The 18,819-nt window shown below is 42.2% G+C and overlaps 1 protein-coding gene across 1 annotated transcript in view; it reads right to left on the bottom strand.

Annotated features, from left to right (window-relative positions):
- kcnb1 (potassium voltage-gated channel, Shab-related subfamily, member 1) overlaps window positions 1-18,819 on the bottom strand; it is a 27,197-nt gene extending 8,378 nt beyond the window's left edge. Inside the window, exon 1 of the mRNA XM_062402700.1 lies at window positions 18,176-18,819. Within this exon, the coding sequence (XP_062258684.1) occupies window positions 18,176-18,751 (576 nt within the window). The 5' untranslated portion in view covers window positions 18,752-18,819. The remainder of the gene's footprint in view (window positions 1-18,175) is intronic.

Genomic DNA, 18,819 nt, shown 5'->3' with positions numbered 1-18,819 from the left:
CGGACCATTGTGGTGAGGAAGCAGCTGAGCCAGAATTTAAAGCTTTCAATTTACCAGCTGATCTACCGTCCGATCCTGGCCTATGGCCAACTTTGGTTAGTTACTGTAAGAATAAAACAGAAAAGTCAAAATAAGCTTGGTCTGTAGGGGACTAGGCTTAGCCTTAGACATCCAGTGGGAACTCTGAGTATAGCTGATGCTCTTTCATGTCCAAAGAAGCCAGTGGTGTCGTTTTGGACATCTGATTATGATGCCTCCTGGGCACCCTCCATTGGAGGTTTTCTAGGCACACCAAACTATGGGGAGCCCTGGGGTAGACCCAAAGCTCTCTGAAGGGATCATATGTCCCATCTGGCCTGGGGACACGCCTTGGGATCCCCCAAGAAGAGTTGGAAATCATTGCTGGGGAAAGGAGCACCCTGCTTAGTCTGCTGCAACAGCAAACCGACTTGAAGAAGTGAAAGAAAATGGATAGAAGGAAGGATGGATGGGTGAATAATAATTAGCAATTGGACAAACGACTAAACAGCACAATTTAGAGGTTGAGTAGGAGGCTATAGCTGGAACACAGCATGTTTGGGAACAGCCCACACAAATGAGGTTTGGATGTTATATGAGGGAAGAAATACTAGAACGGTTTAAATAAATACTTGCTTCTAAAACTAAGTGCAGCTGAGCCTTAAACAACACTTCAGTGAAGACAGGAAACATTCATAACTCACCCATGTGATACCAAAAATAACGAGAATGACATGAATTAAATCAGTGTTAGTTCATTTGATCCTTGTCTACTAATTAAAACACATAGTCATTTGTTTAAACAAACAGGGCACATGATGCAGGGTTTCCCTACAAATCGCCCAGAGGAAATTAAGGAACCGAGGGAGAAATAGGGCAATAGGAGGTGTCTGACAGGGTGGGCCTTGGCAACGGCCTAATAAGTTGGAGTCCACTCCCAGGAGTAAAAGTGATGGCTAAAGAGGCAACCTTATCTATGACCAATCAGAGCAGGAGGACACTGTTTCCATAGCGTCACGGCAGACATGAATAATGACCCTATGTGTTTTTCTCCCCTCCGTGCTCCTCTCCTCCTGCTCTGGTGGAAATCTATTTGAACCAAACACTTCAAGAGCAGAGTGCTGGAACCAGAGAGGGAGGGGGGGAGGAGCGGGGGGAGATGACGAGGGCATCACAAGACACAAGAGAGCAGCCCTGTCAAGAATGGAAAATTATGACATTGAAGGAAAATATTTACACAGAGTAAAAAATACTCTGCGTTTGCAAAAACAACCTATTAAGGTTGATTTCTTGTTAAAGTACATGCTGCTAACATATTCCAAACTTGAAGCCATGGTGACTGTAGCCATGGAGGAGCAGTGGGGTAATAGGATTGAGATGCTATAAAAAGATCGCTAATGAAGGCGGCTCCTGTATGACTATGGTTATGAGGTCAAGTTCCACCGGGAAACCCTGCAATTCTCTCACTGGCCTATTTGCTCTGGCTGATACCTGTCTTTGCAGATGATGCTCTCGCTAAAACCCATCTTGCTTGTCCTTGCCTTTGGATTGTTAAATGTCAAGAAACGTTAATTTCCTCAAACCACTGAAAATGTGAGATAAAGGAGGCTGCAAATAAACAAATGTCTCAGAAAAAGGCTGAGCTGGGCTCCAGACATGGCCAAAATGACATCAACACAATTACAGACTTATTCATAGACTCACAGGGGATTGAGTCGCACAAATAGCCAGATGTTAATAGCAGCCATGTGCAAGATTATCTGTCTTGCAAGTGTGATAAATATTTTTGTAGTATATTGACACACCAAAAACTGAGAGTGACCAGCAGCATAATTTTGTTACGTCGAGGAACGGATGAGGACCCAAATTCAGATTAAACACACAGCGACTAAATACACAAAGTTAACAAGATACAGGTTCAACAAATGAAGGCGGGGCAGGTAATCAGCGAAAGATGGAAACCAGAAAAGGGACACACAAGGAGAGAAGTTTCAAAATGAGACAATAACTTTGTTTTTCAAAAAAGCACAGTCAATCCAACTGATTAACTCCAAATTCACAAGGTACTAACAGGGTCTTGTATATTGCTGGCTTTCCTTTAATTTAGCTGGATAACTAGCCACATATATTAACAGTAGCCAATTCCTGATCTTCCTGTGACGGATTCATTCAGATGGACGATTGTTGCTGAAAACAAAACCTGGGAACGCCCTGGTGCAGTTCACCTACGTCTGTGTGTGATGGCTGCTTTGCAAACTGCTATGAGTCACAAGCATGTGATACTGTCGTCCCCATCTATCTACACTGAGTTTATCTTTGATAATGGCTATCAGTAATAGAATGTTTGTTTTCATTTTCAAATCACATGGTTTTTGTTTACCCTTGTTCGCCGCAAGCAAGCAAGAGCAGATAGAAGAGTGAGAGAGAGAGAGAGAGAGAGTGCATTAAAACTGCCTGGGTTTACTGCCCTGTGATGTTCTGTTAACTTATTAACATAATATAATCATATCCGACATGAGGTCATATAATTGCTTCAGCCCCCCGCAACCCTCAGAAGGATTAACAGTACAGATAATGAACGGAGGGGTGGATGGATGAGGTCACGGTGCTGACCCCTTTTATAATAGTTTCAAAGTCTGTGTCTGCAGAATATGACACAGGTGTGGTTTATATCGCCTTTATTATTTTTTAACCATTTTAGCATGTTATTAAAAAAAGAGAGCAGGGGCTACATGTGTTCTATAGTCAGTCGGGTTTTATATATAAATGTTATTACGTTGACAGAGCAGCAGTAGTTTCTCTAAGTTATGAAGGTTCATTTAATGAAGGAGACATTAATTAAATTGTGATTAAATATGGTTGTTTTTGTTCTACCTCGGGTGTTTGAACAACTTTTGAAATCTAAATGTTGCCCCTGGGAGGGACTGACTACTGGCCAACTCTTGTTGGTGGCCTACAAAAGGATGAAAAGATAAAACAATGAAGGGAAGGAGATATTTTTATCCAGAGGACAACATATATGTGTCAGAGATGGACTGGGAGACAGAGATAACAATCCACGTCCCCATCTTTTGTAGGCCAAGGTGAAACCAGTCCTCATGAGGCTGACGATATTCAGAAGAGAATTCTTGAGGAGAAAACAACATCAGATTTACACGACCCTTTGTCATTGACTGTAACGTTCTCCTCTGAGTTACATATGGAAGATCATTTATTTCCCATTTAGAGGAGAGAATAAGCCTTCAGACATGAGTCTTTCCACAGGGACAGTTTTCTCATTCACTACACACACACCAAAACTAATTCAGTTCTCCAGAGGCTCCTATACTTGGGGACCTATAAAGAGGGGAAACTCCTTCCTGGGCATGTTACTGCAGTGGTGCCACCGGCTCTTGTTTATTTACGATGTCCCTGGTTTTATGTTGGCTGTGTCCCAGCTGCTATGATTAATTCCCTCTGCTCTACATTGGCTTTCTTAGGACCAGGTCCATTCATCCGTCTTCCCAGCGCATGTCCGAGAAACATGCAACCTTGAACTTTGACCAATTTATACAGACTTTGTCTTTTACATGACAATATGTACCTAACGTTAGCACCAGCTAATGTCAGCCCCGATGAGCTACTCGTCTTTTGAAAAGTATGAGGGCCTGGCAGGGGAAATAAAATGTCAGTACATTCCCTAATGTCCTTCCTCCAGGACAAAGTCAAAAGTCCAACTACATCAGAGGAAGTTTTTTATTTCGTGAATAAAGTTTGAATATTTTTAGACTTTACTCTTGATGTGCAAAATAATAATAAAAAAATCCCCTCAGATTTATTTAGACTTTTCAAAACATGTAAGCTTTATCCTCAAAAAGAAAAACAAATCCTCCTTATATTTTCTCGCCTGGCCAAAGAAGAAAACCGTTCCGTGGTCACTCTAAAGGTTTATGCACCATTGACGGTGGCTTGGATTGAGGCTGTAAAGGATTGAGTCGCTTACTCCACTTGGTTAGGAGCAGCTATAGGCTTAGTGTTCTCACTCTGTATTATGTCTGGTGCCATCCCACGTGACAGCTGAGGAACTCCCGGACTCCCAGTGCTCCGCCTGGCACCTTTCTCATTAGCAGCAACAGACACGCTGCAGTGGTTTAGCAGAGGAAGCTCCTGTTCCTGTGACTCCTTACACCATTGTCTGTCAACTCTCCCAGCTCTCACCCAGGGAAACATAAGACCTACCTCCTAATGATAGGCAGTATACCCCCAATTAACGCTTTAATTGGCACGGTCTGACGAGGTTTTGGAAAAAAGGTTAGTGGGGAGGAAATCCAGGTTTTGCTTGATTGCCAAGATCCTTCAACCAGTGGGCTAGGCTTCCCATCAACCCGTTGGCCACATCGGAGGCCACAGGGATAACCATGCAACACTCTCCCAGCCTCGACTGCCAGCCACTGTCACCATGACAACCCCCTTGAAGCTCGACAGGAGGCGGCTACGTGGACCTGCTCGCGAAAAGCAAGTCTGACAGTCTCCTTCTCTCTGTCTTTCCCTCCCCCTCCTCTCTCCTTCCTTCTATCGCTGATTTGTTCCGTAGTCAAAGCTCATCCAGCGTCGAACCATCTGCAGTGCTCCCGTCCTTCATGTAGGTTTCTCTCTTCATTGTGTCCGACGGGTTTGCACTTCAGTTGCATCTCGTCAATAGGTTCCTAGAAGCGCCAGACGGCATTGCCTTGTGCAGGTGTTTGCAACGTGTGCCGTGCTCCTGCAGTAGTATCACTTGATTTGATGAATTTGATGTCATCACACAAACACAGAACTGCACTTCATCTTCATGAAGATTTTATCGTCAGTGGTCGTTTGTGTGCGAGTAACGTTGTGAGCGTTAAATAACGTGGAATAATTCCCACCCCGGATCCTGAATGTGGAAGATGCTCTGCCTCTCCCTGCCAGTGAGGGAGATGGGGTTTCCATGGAGACGGGAGGAGACTGTGTCTTCCACATTTCCCCCAGCATGATAGCTTGGAACACACAGGCGCATTTGCAGTGGCTCAGCTGTAGTCTCCACACCCTCCATCACTTCTCCTTCTAACTTTGAACAGATCTTTGTATTTCTTAACCCCCCACATCTTTACCAAATGAACATGTAGTTCCCTGTGACTCTTATAGGGAGAAAGAGCCAGTTGAACCTGTAGATCCAAACTGGTGTCCCCTCACCATGACCTTGTTTCTTTTACGTGAAGGAGGCTGCATTTCAGATCTGGTATGTGTCTTCTTCAGGCTCCTCCTGAAGAAGGCTCGATTCTATAAATATAATATGATGGTTTAAAGTGGTTTCATTATATAATCTGCACATTGCATGCAAAAGACAATGTGAAAATCACACTACTGTGATACATTTATATTTTTCAGATAAATAAATTGTATAATTCTACAAATTTAATCTGGGTAGTTTGGCTTCTCATTGCAATTTAGTGAGCACATTAATTGATGACATATGGATGTCCTGTTGTCATCAGCTTCGTGGGCTGTAACAAACTATACTATACATACTGACATATGTCTGATGTCATGTTATTAATTCAGCTTCTGTAGAAGCTACATTTTTAGTAATTCTGCTTTTTAATGGAGAACATTTTTACTCTTCTATTGTTTAAAGATTCAATTGTTAAATGACCTCCAGCAATTAGTTAGAAAAGTCCAAACTATCCAACAAAACTTGTCACACTGCAAACGATCCAAACCACCACTTGATCAGGACTGAGACCGCTGCTCTGGTCGGCCCAAACCCAAAAGGCCATACAGAGTAGGTGTGAAAGCCCCTTCAATTACATTTCAAGTCCTTTGGCAGATTTGCAATATTCTGTCGGTAACGTGATTTCCATTGTATTGGAAGACGTAGATATGTGGGTGTAGGTAGCAGTATTCAAACCTTCATCAACATTTAATACTGTGGGCATCCCTCTGTGTAACTAACTGTTTCCAAAATGTTACGCCCTTAAACACACTGTATTCTGAGGTCAAAGAAAAGTCTGAAAGAAGCCATTTTTGGGGCATTCAACAAACTTTAGCCTAACTCTTAGCGCTTGCATGCACAAAGTGCACCACAACTCGATTCAGCAAAGCACTAATGTTAATCTACTGTATGCCCGGACCATCCATCTCTTGAATGAATCCCACCTCATCTCCTCTCCCTCTCAATTATTCATGCATTTCAGATGAAGAAGAGAATCCAGACTCAGCATCTATATTTAAACTCTGGCTGGTCCATGGTGGCTGTATAAATAGCAACAGTATAGGGTCCGGTCTGGTGCACCAATAGATGCAGTTTTCATCAGGAATTTCAACTAAGAGGATACAGCATTTATGAGGACTGGAGAGACGGGAAAATACCTAAGTTAGGGTTGTGTAGAGGCATTTCAGGAATGAAGAAATATCATATCGAGCAATAATAGAGGTGAGGCAATATGTGGACAAGCTTCATCTATTTCCTCTGTTTCTTGAAATCCCATCAAAATCTCATCTTATCTCCACGGTATAAATTTCCCACTGCACAAAAACAGTGTTGGCACAAATATAGCAGCATGTCTGGCATATAGTTCAGGGATATTGCTTCCATAATGTCTAATAATAAATGTATGATGCAGTTCATGCAGTCCTGCAGTCTGTATGATGGTGTCTTTATCACAGTAATCAGAGATCTTCATGGTATATGGCTCCTCTGGTCTGTATGTCAAAGTGTCCCGGGTAAGCTGCTGAACCTCAAATTGGCCCTGTGGCCCGTGGCATCCGTGTGTGAATGTGATAAACGAGTGAAAGAGATCCTGACACACAAGCTGTATGAATGGGGGAATGGGATTTGCAGTGTAAATAGCTTTGAGTCGCTGTAAGACTAGAAATACAGGGTATAAATGCAGTCCATTGATCCTCTACAGACATTAAGAGAAGCAACAGTTTGAAATACAAAGAAAGACGGAGAGAGAGAAAGACGCACCCGTCACTATCACGTTTCTCCCTCACGTTCGTGGATACTGTTTCTGTCTCCGGCCTTCGTACTTTACACAAAGTCATTCAAGAACTTGCGGTAAGTGGAGAGAACTACACCGACGAGGACAGCTCTTATAGCTGCCACTAAAAGAACAGCGTCTGGAACTGTGAGTTCTGATTTATAGAGGGTGTTGTTCTCTGTTCCCATAAATGTCGAAGATTGGTTGTGTTGCGGAGGGGGTTACATATCACAGTAATGGTGACACGGCCTCTCTGAAATGGCCGTGGCAACGCTGTCTCTGGGCCAGCCCATGTTTGCATCGTCTGTGACAAATGGTAAAGAAGAGAAATCAAAGAATGGTATGTCAAGGTATTGTGCTCATACTGTTTGGCGGAATATAATGTTTGTATATAAAATGTACTGTTCTTAATGGAGCCAAGCCTGCGAGCTACTTCAGTAGGACAAGTTGAAATCTAATTGATGTAACGTAGAGTATACCCCCCCCCCCCCCCCCCCCCTCTAAAAAGCCCTGTCCACTGTTCTCCACTGCTGTGCTCGTGCTTCAGGGCTCATTAGCCGATCTGTGCTGTACCGGTGATGCAAACTCCTGGGTAATGCTGTCGCTGCTGCCGCTCATCAGCTTGTTTTATAAAAAGCCCGCTCGCCATCCATAGGGTCTTGAGGAGTTACTCTGCAGGGAAGTGTATTACTGACACTCCTCAGAAGCAGTTATGCTCAGTCTGGTGGAAACTTGATGCAAATGAACGGAATAGACCATACTGAAACATTAAATAAATCCATTCGTACATCAATGGACTGATTGAAATGGCAAATGCTCTGTATTTCTAAAGTGCTTTTCTAGTCTTGCAGCCGACGCTGACCTTCTGGTAAGAGGACGACCCCGCTCTGCCCCCTGAGCCGCAGTCGCCCCATGTTGATCATGTTGCTGCAGCTGAAGAAAGTGACAAATCCCACATCTGATCCATGTGAATCCACTCCTTCACCAGCTGCACCATGATGGTGGTTCAATTCTGGATGTATTGTTTACTGAACAGAGGATCTATAGCGTGTATATTTTTTTATAGCCTTTGTTGAGAATGAGTCACCACTTGCTCTCCCGGCATTGATTAAAACCTGTAAGACTCATCTCTGTTCCTCAAAATGACTTAGAAATATTTTCTATGACAAAAGAATCCCTTTATTGTATGTAGCTCAACATCATTTAGTATTTGTGGATCTATGAATATACCAATGAACCATGCCTCTATCTCCAGCCTCCGTTCAGCCCTGGTAAGTGTCTTTGACTCTGTTCATCAAAATCCAGTTTTTTTCTGTTTTAGGTACTTCACTACAGAATGGCAGGTTAGCATGTAGGAGTCATCCAGTAACCGACTCAGACAGTGACAGTGAATTGTGCAGTAAACGTTGTATCAGAACGGTAGGCTTGAATCACTCTCTACAACCTCAGCATTAAGACAATGCTTGATTCCATCAGTTTCGTTCATATCCGTACACTTTTTTAATACAAAGTACGTCCTTTTCTTTATTTAATGTTGATCATAAATGAGCTAGTGTAGTTACAGCATTTTGCAAAATACCAATAATTTAAGACACTCCTCTGAAACCCCTCTTAATGATAAAATATATAAGAATTGAAATAAATAACCTTTTTATTATAGGGGTGACTTTTCATCAAATTAAAGATGAGAGTGGCTCTTGGATTTTAGTTTATACATCTTATAGAACATTTAAGATGCACAGCATTTCAAGGTGCTTTTTTGTTCTTCTGTGTCTTGTCTGAATTAAACCCCAATGGTCTAAACCAAAGCAAAGAGAAGCAGCGGCCTCATTCATTAAAATGCAATCTTTCATTCTGCAGTGGGCTACTGCACATTACACTACCACAATCTTTAGGAAAGAGGAAACAACTTTGGCAGACTTTCCTCAATTGTGAAATCGACAAAACTTTTTTTCCAGTTTGTCTGATTTTCTCAGGTTCCCTGCTGACTGTCAGAGAGGGAAACATTGTTTCTCAGGCTCTGAGCTCTTCAGTGTCGCCAGAACAGCATCAACGTTTTACATCAGACCCCGTCATGTGGTCGTGTATGATTCAGCAGTTGTGACAGTTGATGAAGAGGACTCCTCCTCGGGGTTAGCACTGACTCGGGGAAACTTACACAGAGTTTCAGTATGAATCACTCACAGACTTAGAGAGTAAAGTTACTTTACAGTTTCACCACTACGTCGTGCCTACAGTAAGATTAACACTAGAGGGAAGTATGCACAACACATGATGTATATTCTTTCATTGTTAGGCAATACAGTTTATTCCCTTGTTTTTCTCACGATACATTTTGCAGAACAGAAAACGAAAACAATCACTGAACCAGCCTCCTGCATTAGTCTTTCCTTTTCCAAGCTGCTAAATATTTTACAGTTGTTTTAACTATACAGTGCATGTGTCCTCTCCTGTGAACAGCAGGGACTCTGTGTCCCAGAATATCTTTTGTTTCAAAGCATGTGTCTATTGAGACGCCTCTTGATGAGGATTCATTTCAAAGATTTGTGTTTTCAGTGCTGCACTCCTGTTTTCTTCTCTCACGGCAGAAACAAAATACCGACCAGATGCTTTTGTTATTCAGCCTCTGGGAATGTGGATGATTGTCTCTCATATGAGCCTTTTCTTTGGAATTTAATCTGGTCCAAAGGCAAAACTCTCATTTCTGACACTCACCGTGAAACTGATTATCACAGGTCTTGCCATAAAGTTGTCAGGTTATTCAGGTTGAACTAGTTCTCACTCGTTAGGAGTTAGACAATTTAGTCAGGAGACCGTGTAGCTCTGTGAACTTGTCCAATTCTGTGCATTTTCAATCTTGCTGCTCATTCACATTGAATGGGGTGTCATCATGTGTCACCTAATTGTGCTTCCACTGTGTCACGTTGTAGCTGAGATCAACTTTAGAGCTTTTCAGGCACCAGCCAATCAAATCGTGTTTCAGCAAACACTGAAGTGCGTTAATGAAGTCGGAGGCAGCTTTTTAGCCGTGTGTGTGTCCGTCTGATTGTGGATTTTATTCCCTGTTTCTTCTCTTTAGCATTCGCATGGTACGTTAGCAGGTAAGCTGGCTATGTTGTGTGTCGAAAGCATGAAACTGTGATTGTTGTCGTTATGATGATCCCGCTGACACCATGCGTCAGACACGCCCACCTGGCAAGGACACAATGCATATGAGTGACTCGAGCATAACATTTCGCCTACCATCAAATTATTATTATAGACAATTTGGTATTTCTTAAATTTAATCAGCTAAAGAGTTCGAGTAGTTTTTTTATAAATACAAGAATAACTGTATGAAATGTAAAGGTCTTAACATAATAATCCAAAATTGGACCGGAACAATTATCTGAGGAGGGAGGAATAATTTGAAATAGTCAAGCAATAGTGAAATATACAGTTTAAAAAGATTATTGTTGCATCGCTTTACAAACTCTACTTAATAAGAAATGGAAATTAGTCATACGCTGAAAAACCCAAAAGTTGAACATTCAACGATCGTCATCTGCTCGATTCTATGTCTCGCTTAGTCACAAACCCCCTTTGTTCGTTTTCTTTTTCGCTGGCTCAGATTCAGCTTGCGTGTCTCACCGTAATTAGTTTACAATCTCAAACTCTCAAGATCTCTTCATTTATCTCTGTGTTTTTTTCCCCACAGTCTTTGCTCCACAGGCTTCCCTCCTCTCTGGGACAGCTATGCGTTAGTGTATTTTGCTCGGTGCTCACGTAACCACTCGCCTCCAAGTTGAATGAACAAAGGAGCTGTCTAGCTTTGCAGATGTGAAATACATGTTTTATTTCTCTTCAACCTCTCCTTCCACGACAGAACTGTGCAAACACCTCGCTGCGTGAACTCCACGATCATTGCTCTGGTGACCACACTTTTAACAATTTCACAATTTCACTCCATCAAGCAGTCAGAACATGTCCACTGAAATAAATTCTGCCACAGTAAATCGAGCAAAAACGAACAGCCTGTCGTCAGTGAACCTTTTCTGCAGCAGTGACGCATGCTCCGCTACGAGTCTGAAAGGCTGAGATGACTCCACAAATACTGAGCGCTCCACTACAAAATGCATGACATGACTTGTAGAATGCTCACAGACAAGACTCAAACACTAGATAATCAGACTTCTCCACATTATTCTTGAATGAGCTCTAAATTATGCAGCACAATGACGAAAGAATTACTGAATAGACTTTCCAAAAACCTCAGTCCAAGGGGAACCAATATTAAATCAAAATGAGAAGAAGAAGTGAAATGATGGTAAAAGCAATAATTATAATCTTAATAATCATCACTTTGCCTTGATCAAGACACTTATGTCTCACTGGTAATATAGACCTAATGCATCAAATGATTATTCCCACTACAAAGTTACCTATATTGCAGAGGCGGATATAAAGGCTTGGGTGGCACACGCCCTAGCTGAAATCTGATTGGCTCCTGTAATACCCTTTTCCAGTCAGTATACATCTTACCAACAATACTAACAATTACCATGACTATGATATATGACCTATCGGTAAACAATGTATGACTTAAATGTGCCCCTTATTGAATCAGGAATTTTTCTGTGAACGTTTGACATATAATTGACCCCTCTGTGCAAATTATGGGCCCTTTTTGGCCCCCGCTTTAGAAAAATCAGAGATCTGCCACTGCAAATATGTATCAACCCCCATACTGGGGGTCAGCTGTGACTCAGGAGGTCGAGAGGGTCGTGTACTAGAGGGTCAGTTGTTTGGAGACCCGATTGACCTTCAAATATTTGTCCATATTTCAATATTTTTACCATCATCCCAAACATTTAACTCCCCTAGTGAGTGTGTCTCCTGACCAAAGACAAATGTTACTCATGCGGCAAAAAGAAAGAAACCCAATGATGTTACCATCAGGACAAAATTCTCCTCATATTGAATAATCTACCCACCATCCATCTGGCCAAAAGTTGGGTCACTTTCTGACTCACACCGTTATTGGACACATTGGAAGGATCAAAATGTCCAAATGTTTTTTTTTCTGTAATGAAATTAAAACCTTAGTTTTGGATCGGAGACAATTATCATTTTTTGGACTTTGAATGTGCATGTTTTTAGGCTCTATGGGTATTTTACAGTCATGGTTCTTATTTCAGCACCATTAATTAAAAGACTTAAAGAATGTTTTACACTGAATGTCTAAATCTCCAGAGGCTTTCAGTCTGTTTGCATATAGGCGAGACATTTTCATTGAAGACTGTGTAAAAGCGACATTATAGAAATAAAAACTCAGAGACAGTCAGTTATATTTACACATTTAGCATTGTCATGAGAATCTATAATAACTCCTCGGATCATGTGTCACTACAACAGAAACTGGGTACTAGGCAAATATAGATGTGTGTGGGTGGGTGTGTTTACTTGTGGACTCTTGATAGTAATAACTGGTCATAGGTCAGAGCTGTTAATCAGTTCCCTTCCTCATCTGTCTGTCAATCTTTTATTAACTGTAACAGATACATGGACTAAGTTTCGGGTTTATTTAGACTTTAACCTTCAGAGGTTACAGGAGAGTTTTTATAGCTGCATTCGAATCTGACTTCAGGGCAAGTTAGACGAGACACAGCCACTCACAGGCACTGCTGTTGAAGAGGAGACAGTGTGACAGACAGAGAGAGAACCGACATGAAAGCAATCGGCGAGGCACTCGCTCTTTGAGTGCACATGATCCCGGCTTATATCTCTACACCACACCACAGACATAATGGACAAACAACCTGAGAAACCTCTGATATGTTATGTCCCATCTTAATCCTCTTATCAAGCTCAAGTTTCTGACTTCAGTATTGCATTGTCACACTGCAGCTTTCTGCCAGAGCCACTCAAATCTCCCCAGGTCTATCGCTTTCTCTCCGGTGTACTTGCTACATACAGGACTCAAAGGTCGGGAACCTCAGGCCTCCGTGTTGTGCACCACATACGAGACAATTTGATGCAGCCGCAGGACAATTCATCAATACAAGAAAGTGACTCAGAAATACCTCAGGACAGCATATATATTATATGTTCAAGCGTTAAAAGAGAATAGTAGACCACATGTCCTTCAGAGTGGCCCCGTCTGGTTGTCTGCCTGGTAGGTCATGGTCAGGGTGACGAGTGTTCCCAGAGAGAAGGACAAAAGACTCTGGTCTTTGTCACAGTAAAAGCCTTGTTTGGAGGGATGCGCTCGCAGTGATGTAAAAGGTCAATCTCAACTCAACTGCTTGAGTTGAAAGGGCAAAGGTAATTTAACAAGTTTAGAGTCCGGATGCCCAATGAGCATCTTTCACAAAACCTCACTCCGATAGATAAAATGTCACATGGACACGCTCTGTAGTGAGGGAGCTATTATCTAAGAAAATAAAACATCAATCAAAGGCAGAACTCAATCTGTCAGCGATGTTGTAAAATTAAATGACCCTTGATAGGAAAAAGGTTCCTTATAACTGCTATAGATACTTCACTGACACATACTGCAGTAATCAAGCATCCCCCCAAACATTTTCTCCACCTACTTAAATGTTGGATGAGAACAACAAGTTCGACCAAGTGGGTGAATTATTCATCAGTGTGCTCTGCAACTGTTCTGGGGACTTTGTTTAGAGATTAGAAATATACTTTTACTCCGGTATGCAGTTTGTGTTTTTTGTCTTGCATAATACGCCCTGCTCATACACGTATATATATATATATTTTTGGTGTGGTAGATTGAGTATGATAGCTCATATATGTGTTATATGTTATTTATGTCACTGAAATTTTATTCTGTCCACAACCATTCCACAACTTGATGTGTTTGTTTATTATGGTAAACACAACAGCAGAGTTCTCTGACATTAACCCAAACTACAATGGTTAAGTCGTTTTAACCAAATAGTTTTTGTGCTTAAATTGAACCAAACCGTGATCATTCCACAACCAAGTCAATCATTTGATGTGATAAAGGAGAATCAGATTACTTTGTAAGACCTGTTTGACATTCATAAATTTGAGATATTAAGTGTACAATGGAGCATACTGACTTTGTGTCACCCGACTACATGGTAGCATTTAAAATGAAAACATGTGAACCAAGAGTAGATCCTTGGGGTACCCCCCGCCTAATTCATTTAAACCTGGACCTTTTAAGACCTGTCCCAGTTTTTAGATGATGAGGTCCAGATGATTGGTGGCCTTGACAGAACAGGACAGGATCTACATGAGGATATGAAGGCTTTACTGACTATGTGCTACCGACCCCGATGAGGGTATCTTGCCTTGTTGATGATTGCCTGAATACTCCAGCATCTACACAATAGCCCCAACTGGGACACAGCCTTCTCGTCTTGTTTCTATATGACTCCCTGTACATTATCGTCCTTGTTTTGAATTTTCAGCTCTCATAAATTGGGATAGATTCTAGTCTGGCAGCTTCATGCCTTGGATTTGGCTGCGGACTGATTTATGAGCAGGAATACAGCCAAAACGCATTTATATGTCATCTACAGTGTGACATGAGAGGAGCGTAATTGGAATTTGTTGCCTGCCATCTGATGCACAATACCTCCTGACAGAGTAGGAAGTGGTATTTCCACATTTTTTGGATGCTTGGAGGCCAAAAGTGACAGAAACATTCATGCTCAGCTTGGGTTTCCCCAGTCAAAGTGTTTGAAGTCAAACTCATGTAGTCCTTTTCACTTCCATATAAATTGTACTTCTTTGTAAATCTTAGACTGTAATTGCCTAATGATATATATTTACATTACCACTTTTTAAATTCCTGCTTTCCTAAATGTGAGACTGTAAATAAAGATTATTTGCTTGCTAGGTCCCCCCCCCCCCTCCTGTCTATCTGTTCCTTTCTTAGTAATGACAGAAACCATTCAATCTCGACTGCTGTGACATAAATGCTACTTCAGGTGAAAAGACGTTTCTTGGCAGCGATCTTACGGTGAGGAAGCCTCCTGCTCTGCCAGCTAGGGGTCAGACAATCTCATTTTCTTGGGACTCAAATCTGATTTGAGCAGGAGACAGACAACGCTGTGGTTTAGAACGAGGAGGTAAACAGAGGGAAGCTTCAAATTGGGCCCGGAGTCTCCTGGAGAATAATTAATGTGACATTTCCCTGACATTTAGTCTGTGGTATAGTGGAGGAGCCCGACGACGGGGAGGGAGGATGCGGAGCACAGATATGAACCAGTGAGGGAAAGGGAGAGACAGGAAGGACAACAGGGCAGAAAGAACACAGGCAGCAACGCCGACTCTTTGCACCTGAAAACCTTGACAAATATTGCAGCTACAGTACAAACATTTAAATACAGGAAGCAAGCCGCAGTGTGAGATTTTACACACACACGCACACAAACACAGCGAAACACAAATAGACCTACTTCAATACCCACTCCTTCAATGAGGATAAAATTGTACCTTAGTTGCTTAGTAACAATTTGTTTTGTGCTCAACTCCAGCGTCCACCATCTGCTTATGGTCTGTTACACATACGTTTCCATCTCTGAGCCGATTCGGACAACACAGCTGGGATATTCTGTGGTCAAGGAGGGGCCGTCCCCTTTAAAGTAGATTGGTGTGCTTATTTTTTAAGGCTATTAGTTACTGATAAACTCTGCTTCTAACAGAGTCAAGGTTTCTCGGTATCCATTGCTAGAGTCTTATGAGAGAGAAAAGACGAAGAACACTTTAATCGTAAATACTGCACACCCACTCATCAATAAGTAGCTATTGGAAGCTATAGATCTGCACAAGCACTTTGCTATGTCATCATTCACAGTCACGCGGGCCCATCTTGGTGAAGCACTTCCAAACTGTTCTCCAGTGATATTTTGATATATTGCAGATATCAAGGCGCGATAATGGACAGAGCAACGTATGGTTGAATCAGAGTGGTCATCTCCTTTTTGTAGGCTACAGCACTTTCTAAGCTCTAACACAATAAACATTGATTTTTGCATCTATTTGATTCCCATGAAGAAGACATTTCACTGACAGACTGGGAGCACTCATCCCAGTCTGACGTTTCTCCCAAAACCTGCACCGTGACGGCTGCAGCCGGCTCCAACTGCAAAGTTTAATTTCCATTTTTACAATCCGGATTGCTGCGAGCCAAACAAGGCATGGTGCTCCTTACAAAAACCGCAGTGGAAAGAAGACAGACTTCCCCTTTGATCCCTTCAATCCCACCAAGAACAGTGCGATCAAAGGCTGCTCATGTTGAACACTGCTGCGGTTTCCCGGGTTGCTGTTGCAGGTGTGGCTCCCTGAAAGGCCCGCTGAGGGAAAACTGTCTCTGTGCGCCAATAAACGTGGGAACAGCTGATCGAAGGTGACAAAGAATTGTCCTTCAGATTAAGAAAGGATGTGCAGAACAGTGAGGATCTCTACCATCGGATTATGACCCGGGCAGAGGGACATGGTTCTTAAAAACTAAATGCAGGCTTACAAGCTCATTCAAGCCAATAGTGCGATAATCTTGACAATCAGGATTTCAATCCAGCAGTTCTATTTCCTGTTTTCTTCTCTATTTGCTTAACTTGTCAAGCTCGTCTGACAATATCCTACATATAATATATTATAACTGACTTTATCATGACCTAAACTCCACATGTACCAACTTATCCTTCTCTGGGATTCATATGTTCTTCTCTTGCTCTACTCTATCGTTAAAATCTGTACATTAATGCAGGACACACCCACCTTCTATTCCTGAACAATCTTCCAACAATCCTATATGACGTGTAGGCGTGTGTTATGTATATCTAATGATGTTAATGCTATTTAAGTGAGCAAACATGTAATTCAATATCCCGGCCTCCAGGATGCTCAGGATGACGCAGGAAGGGGTTGTCATAAACGAACAATTGACAAAATGCAGGGAATATTTTTTCAAGAGTCAGATGTGTATAGTTCATATTGTAAGAGAGGGCGGCTATGAGACATTGAAATGACTTAATGGTGCATGACCAGTACATAAGGGTAAGAATAACATGTGTGTGCTTGAAGGTGTTTTTGTTTGTATTGTGGTTCTGCAGTGGAGAACAGACGGTTATCTTTTCGAATGTGAGCTACACAGCAATGGTCCTGATAACAAGTTGGATAACATGAGCTTCACAAGGGAATGGGCCCTGTGTCGGGTTTTAAAGATGCTTCATTGTGATGCTCGCACCGCGACATTCTCCCTGTTACAAAACTCATCTGACTGTGATGGTAGCACATAGTCTAGTTTTTGAATAACAATAAAGGCAAATAATAGCAAAGACATCCTGCACTAAGATATCCCATCCACTGGCTTTTCCTATAATTTCCACTGTTCACTCTCTGCTCCAACACTCGAGGGAACAAAAGATAAGAAAAAAACACATGGATTTGTCCTTAATGTTGTGCAACCATACCCAAAATCTTCACTTGTCAAAAACTCCTATTAATGAAGAAATTGTAATTGCCTGTATTCAGTTTTCCATATTACTAACACAGCACTTGCACAGATGGGCTCCATTGTGTTATTGATAAAGATTAAATATGATGAAATCTTGAATACAACAACACAACATCACACGCTCAAGACCCTGAAATGATAAGAGGTATGATAATGGATGGATGGATTGGCAAACACACAAGTCTCTGTAAAGTGCTGCTGAATGCTACTATGCTCACAACGTTTTCACGTTTTCCATGCCGGCCATCTTAGTCCAAGTACAGTTGATGCTGATGGAAACTCATTAAGTTTGCATGTATTAGATTATAAACTTGTGTAATGGACAGAGTGATATTTTGGCCTGAGGGTGGTGATTTTTCCAAAAAGCAGTTTCCATAGCAATCCTCACTAAATATTACACCTCAAGGTGGCGCCGAAAATAAAAAATGTCAGGGCATCTACAAAGTCAGATGGTTTAGAAATCTTTGCAGCATGGGTATCAATCTCAAATGTCTTGGCAATCCAGCCGGTAACTCATGGCAATCCATAAAGACTGACAGCCACATAATGCAACAGATCCACGCTGCTAAAAAAAAACATGTCACTGTATGTGCAGGGCCTGTGTAGACCATCATCACACAAGTGCAAAGATTTCCCCAACCAATCACACACTCATCTCTTTCACATAACCACCCACGGAAATTACCTTTGCTGCAACGGACGAGCCGGGCTTTTCCAAGAGGTCCCAAAGTTTTTTCCGTTTTTCAGCACAGCAGGTGTTGTCAAATTCGTCCCCATCTCTGTCCTTTAAGTTGTCTGCCTCCCTCTTCAGCTCCTCGTTCATTTGCTCCTTTTTCTGGTGGTACCTCGCCTGGCAACACGACTCCAGGTAGATCTCGTCGATTCCCCAGTAGTCGAGCTCTTGGCTGAACGACAGGGCGCACATCTCTTCCATCATGTGCAGCTTCCCCGTGCGGTAGAAGTTCAGGATCGACGTGAACGCCCCCGGATGCCGGTCAAAGAAGTACTCGTTCTCCTCGAGGCTGTAGTCGTCGCACACTTCCATCAGAGATTCATGGGTGTTGCAGTCTCTTAACTTCCCCAAACGTGTTCGTGGTAGCCGGTCTAACGTTCGCCACAGGACCTCATGAGGGAGACCCCCTACATTCAGCCTGACTCGGCGGAAACATGTCTTGCTGTGCATTATGTCCACTGGTTCAGGCTGCAGCGAGGACATTGAGCGGGAGCCAGCTTTATTTAACTCGGCCAAGGATTTCTCCATGATGACTTAATGGCGTGGGAGTAGGCAAACATCCAGTGTTATGGACTACAGTTGGTCCTGTCTTCTTC

This window comes from Platichthys flesus, chromosome 2 (assembly GCF_949316205.1).
Source record: "Platichthys flesus chromosome 2, fPlaFle2.1, whole genome shotgun sequence".
Classification (NCBI taxonomy): domain Eukaryota; kingdom Metazoa; phylum Chordata; class Actinopteri; order Pleuronectiformes; family Pleuronectidae; genus Platichthys; species Platichthys flesus.
Note: the sequence above shows the minus strand (reverse complement) of the source record. Positions and strands in the feature narration are given on the sequence as shown.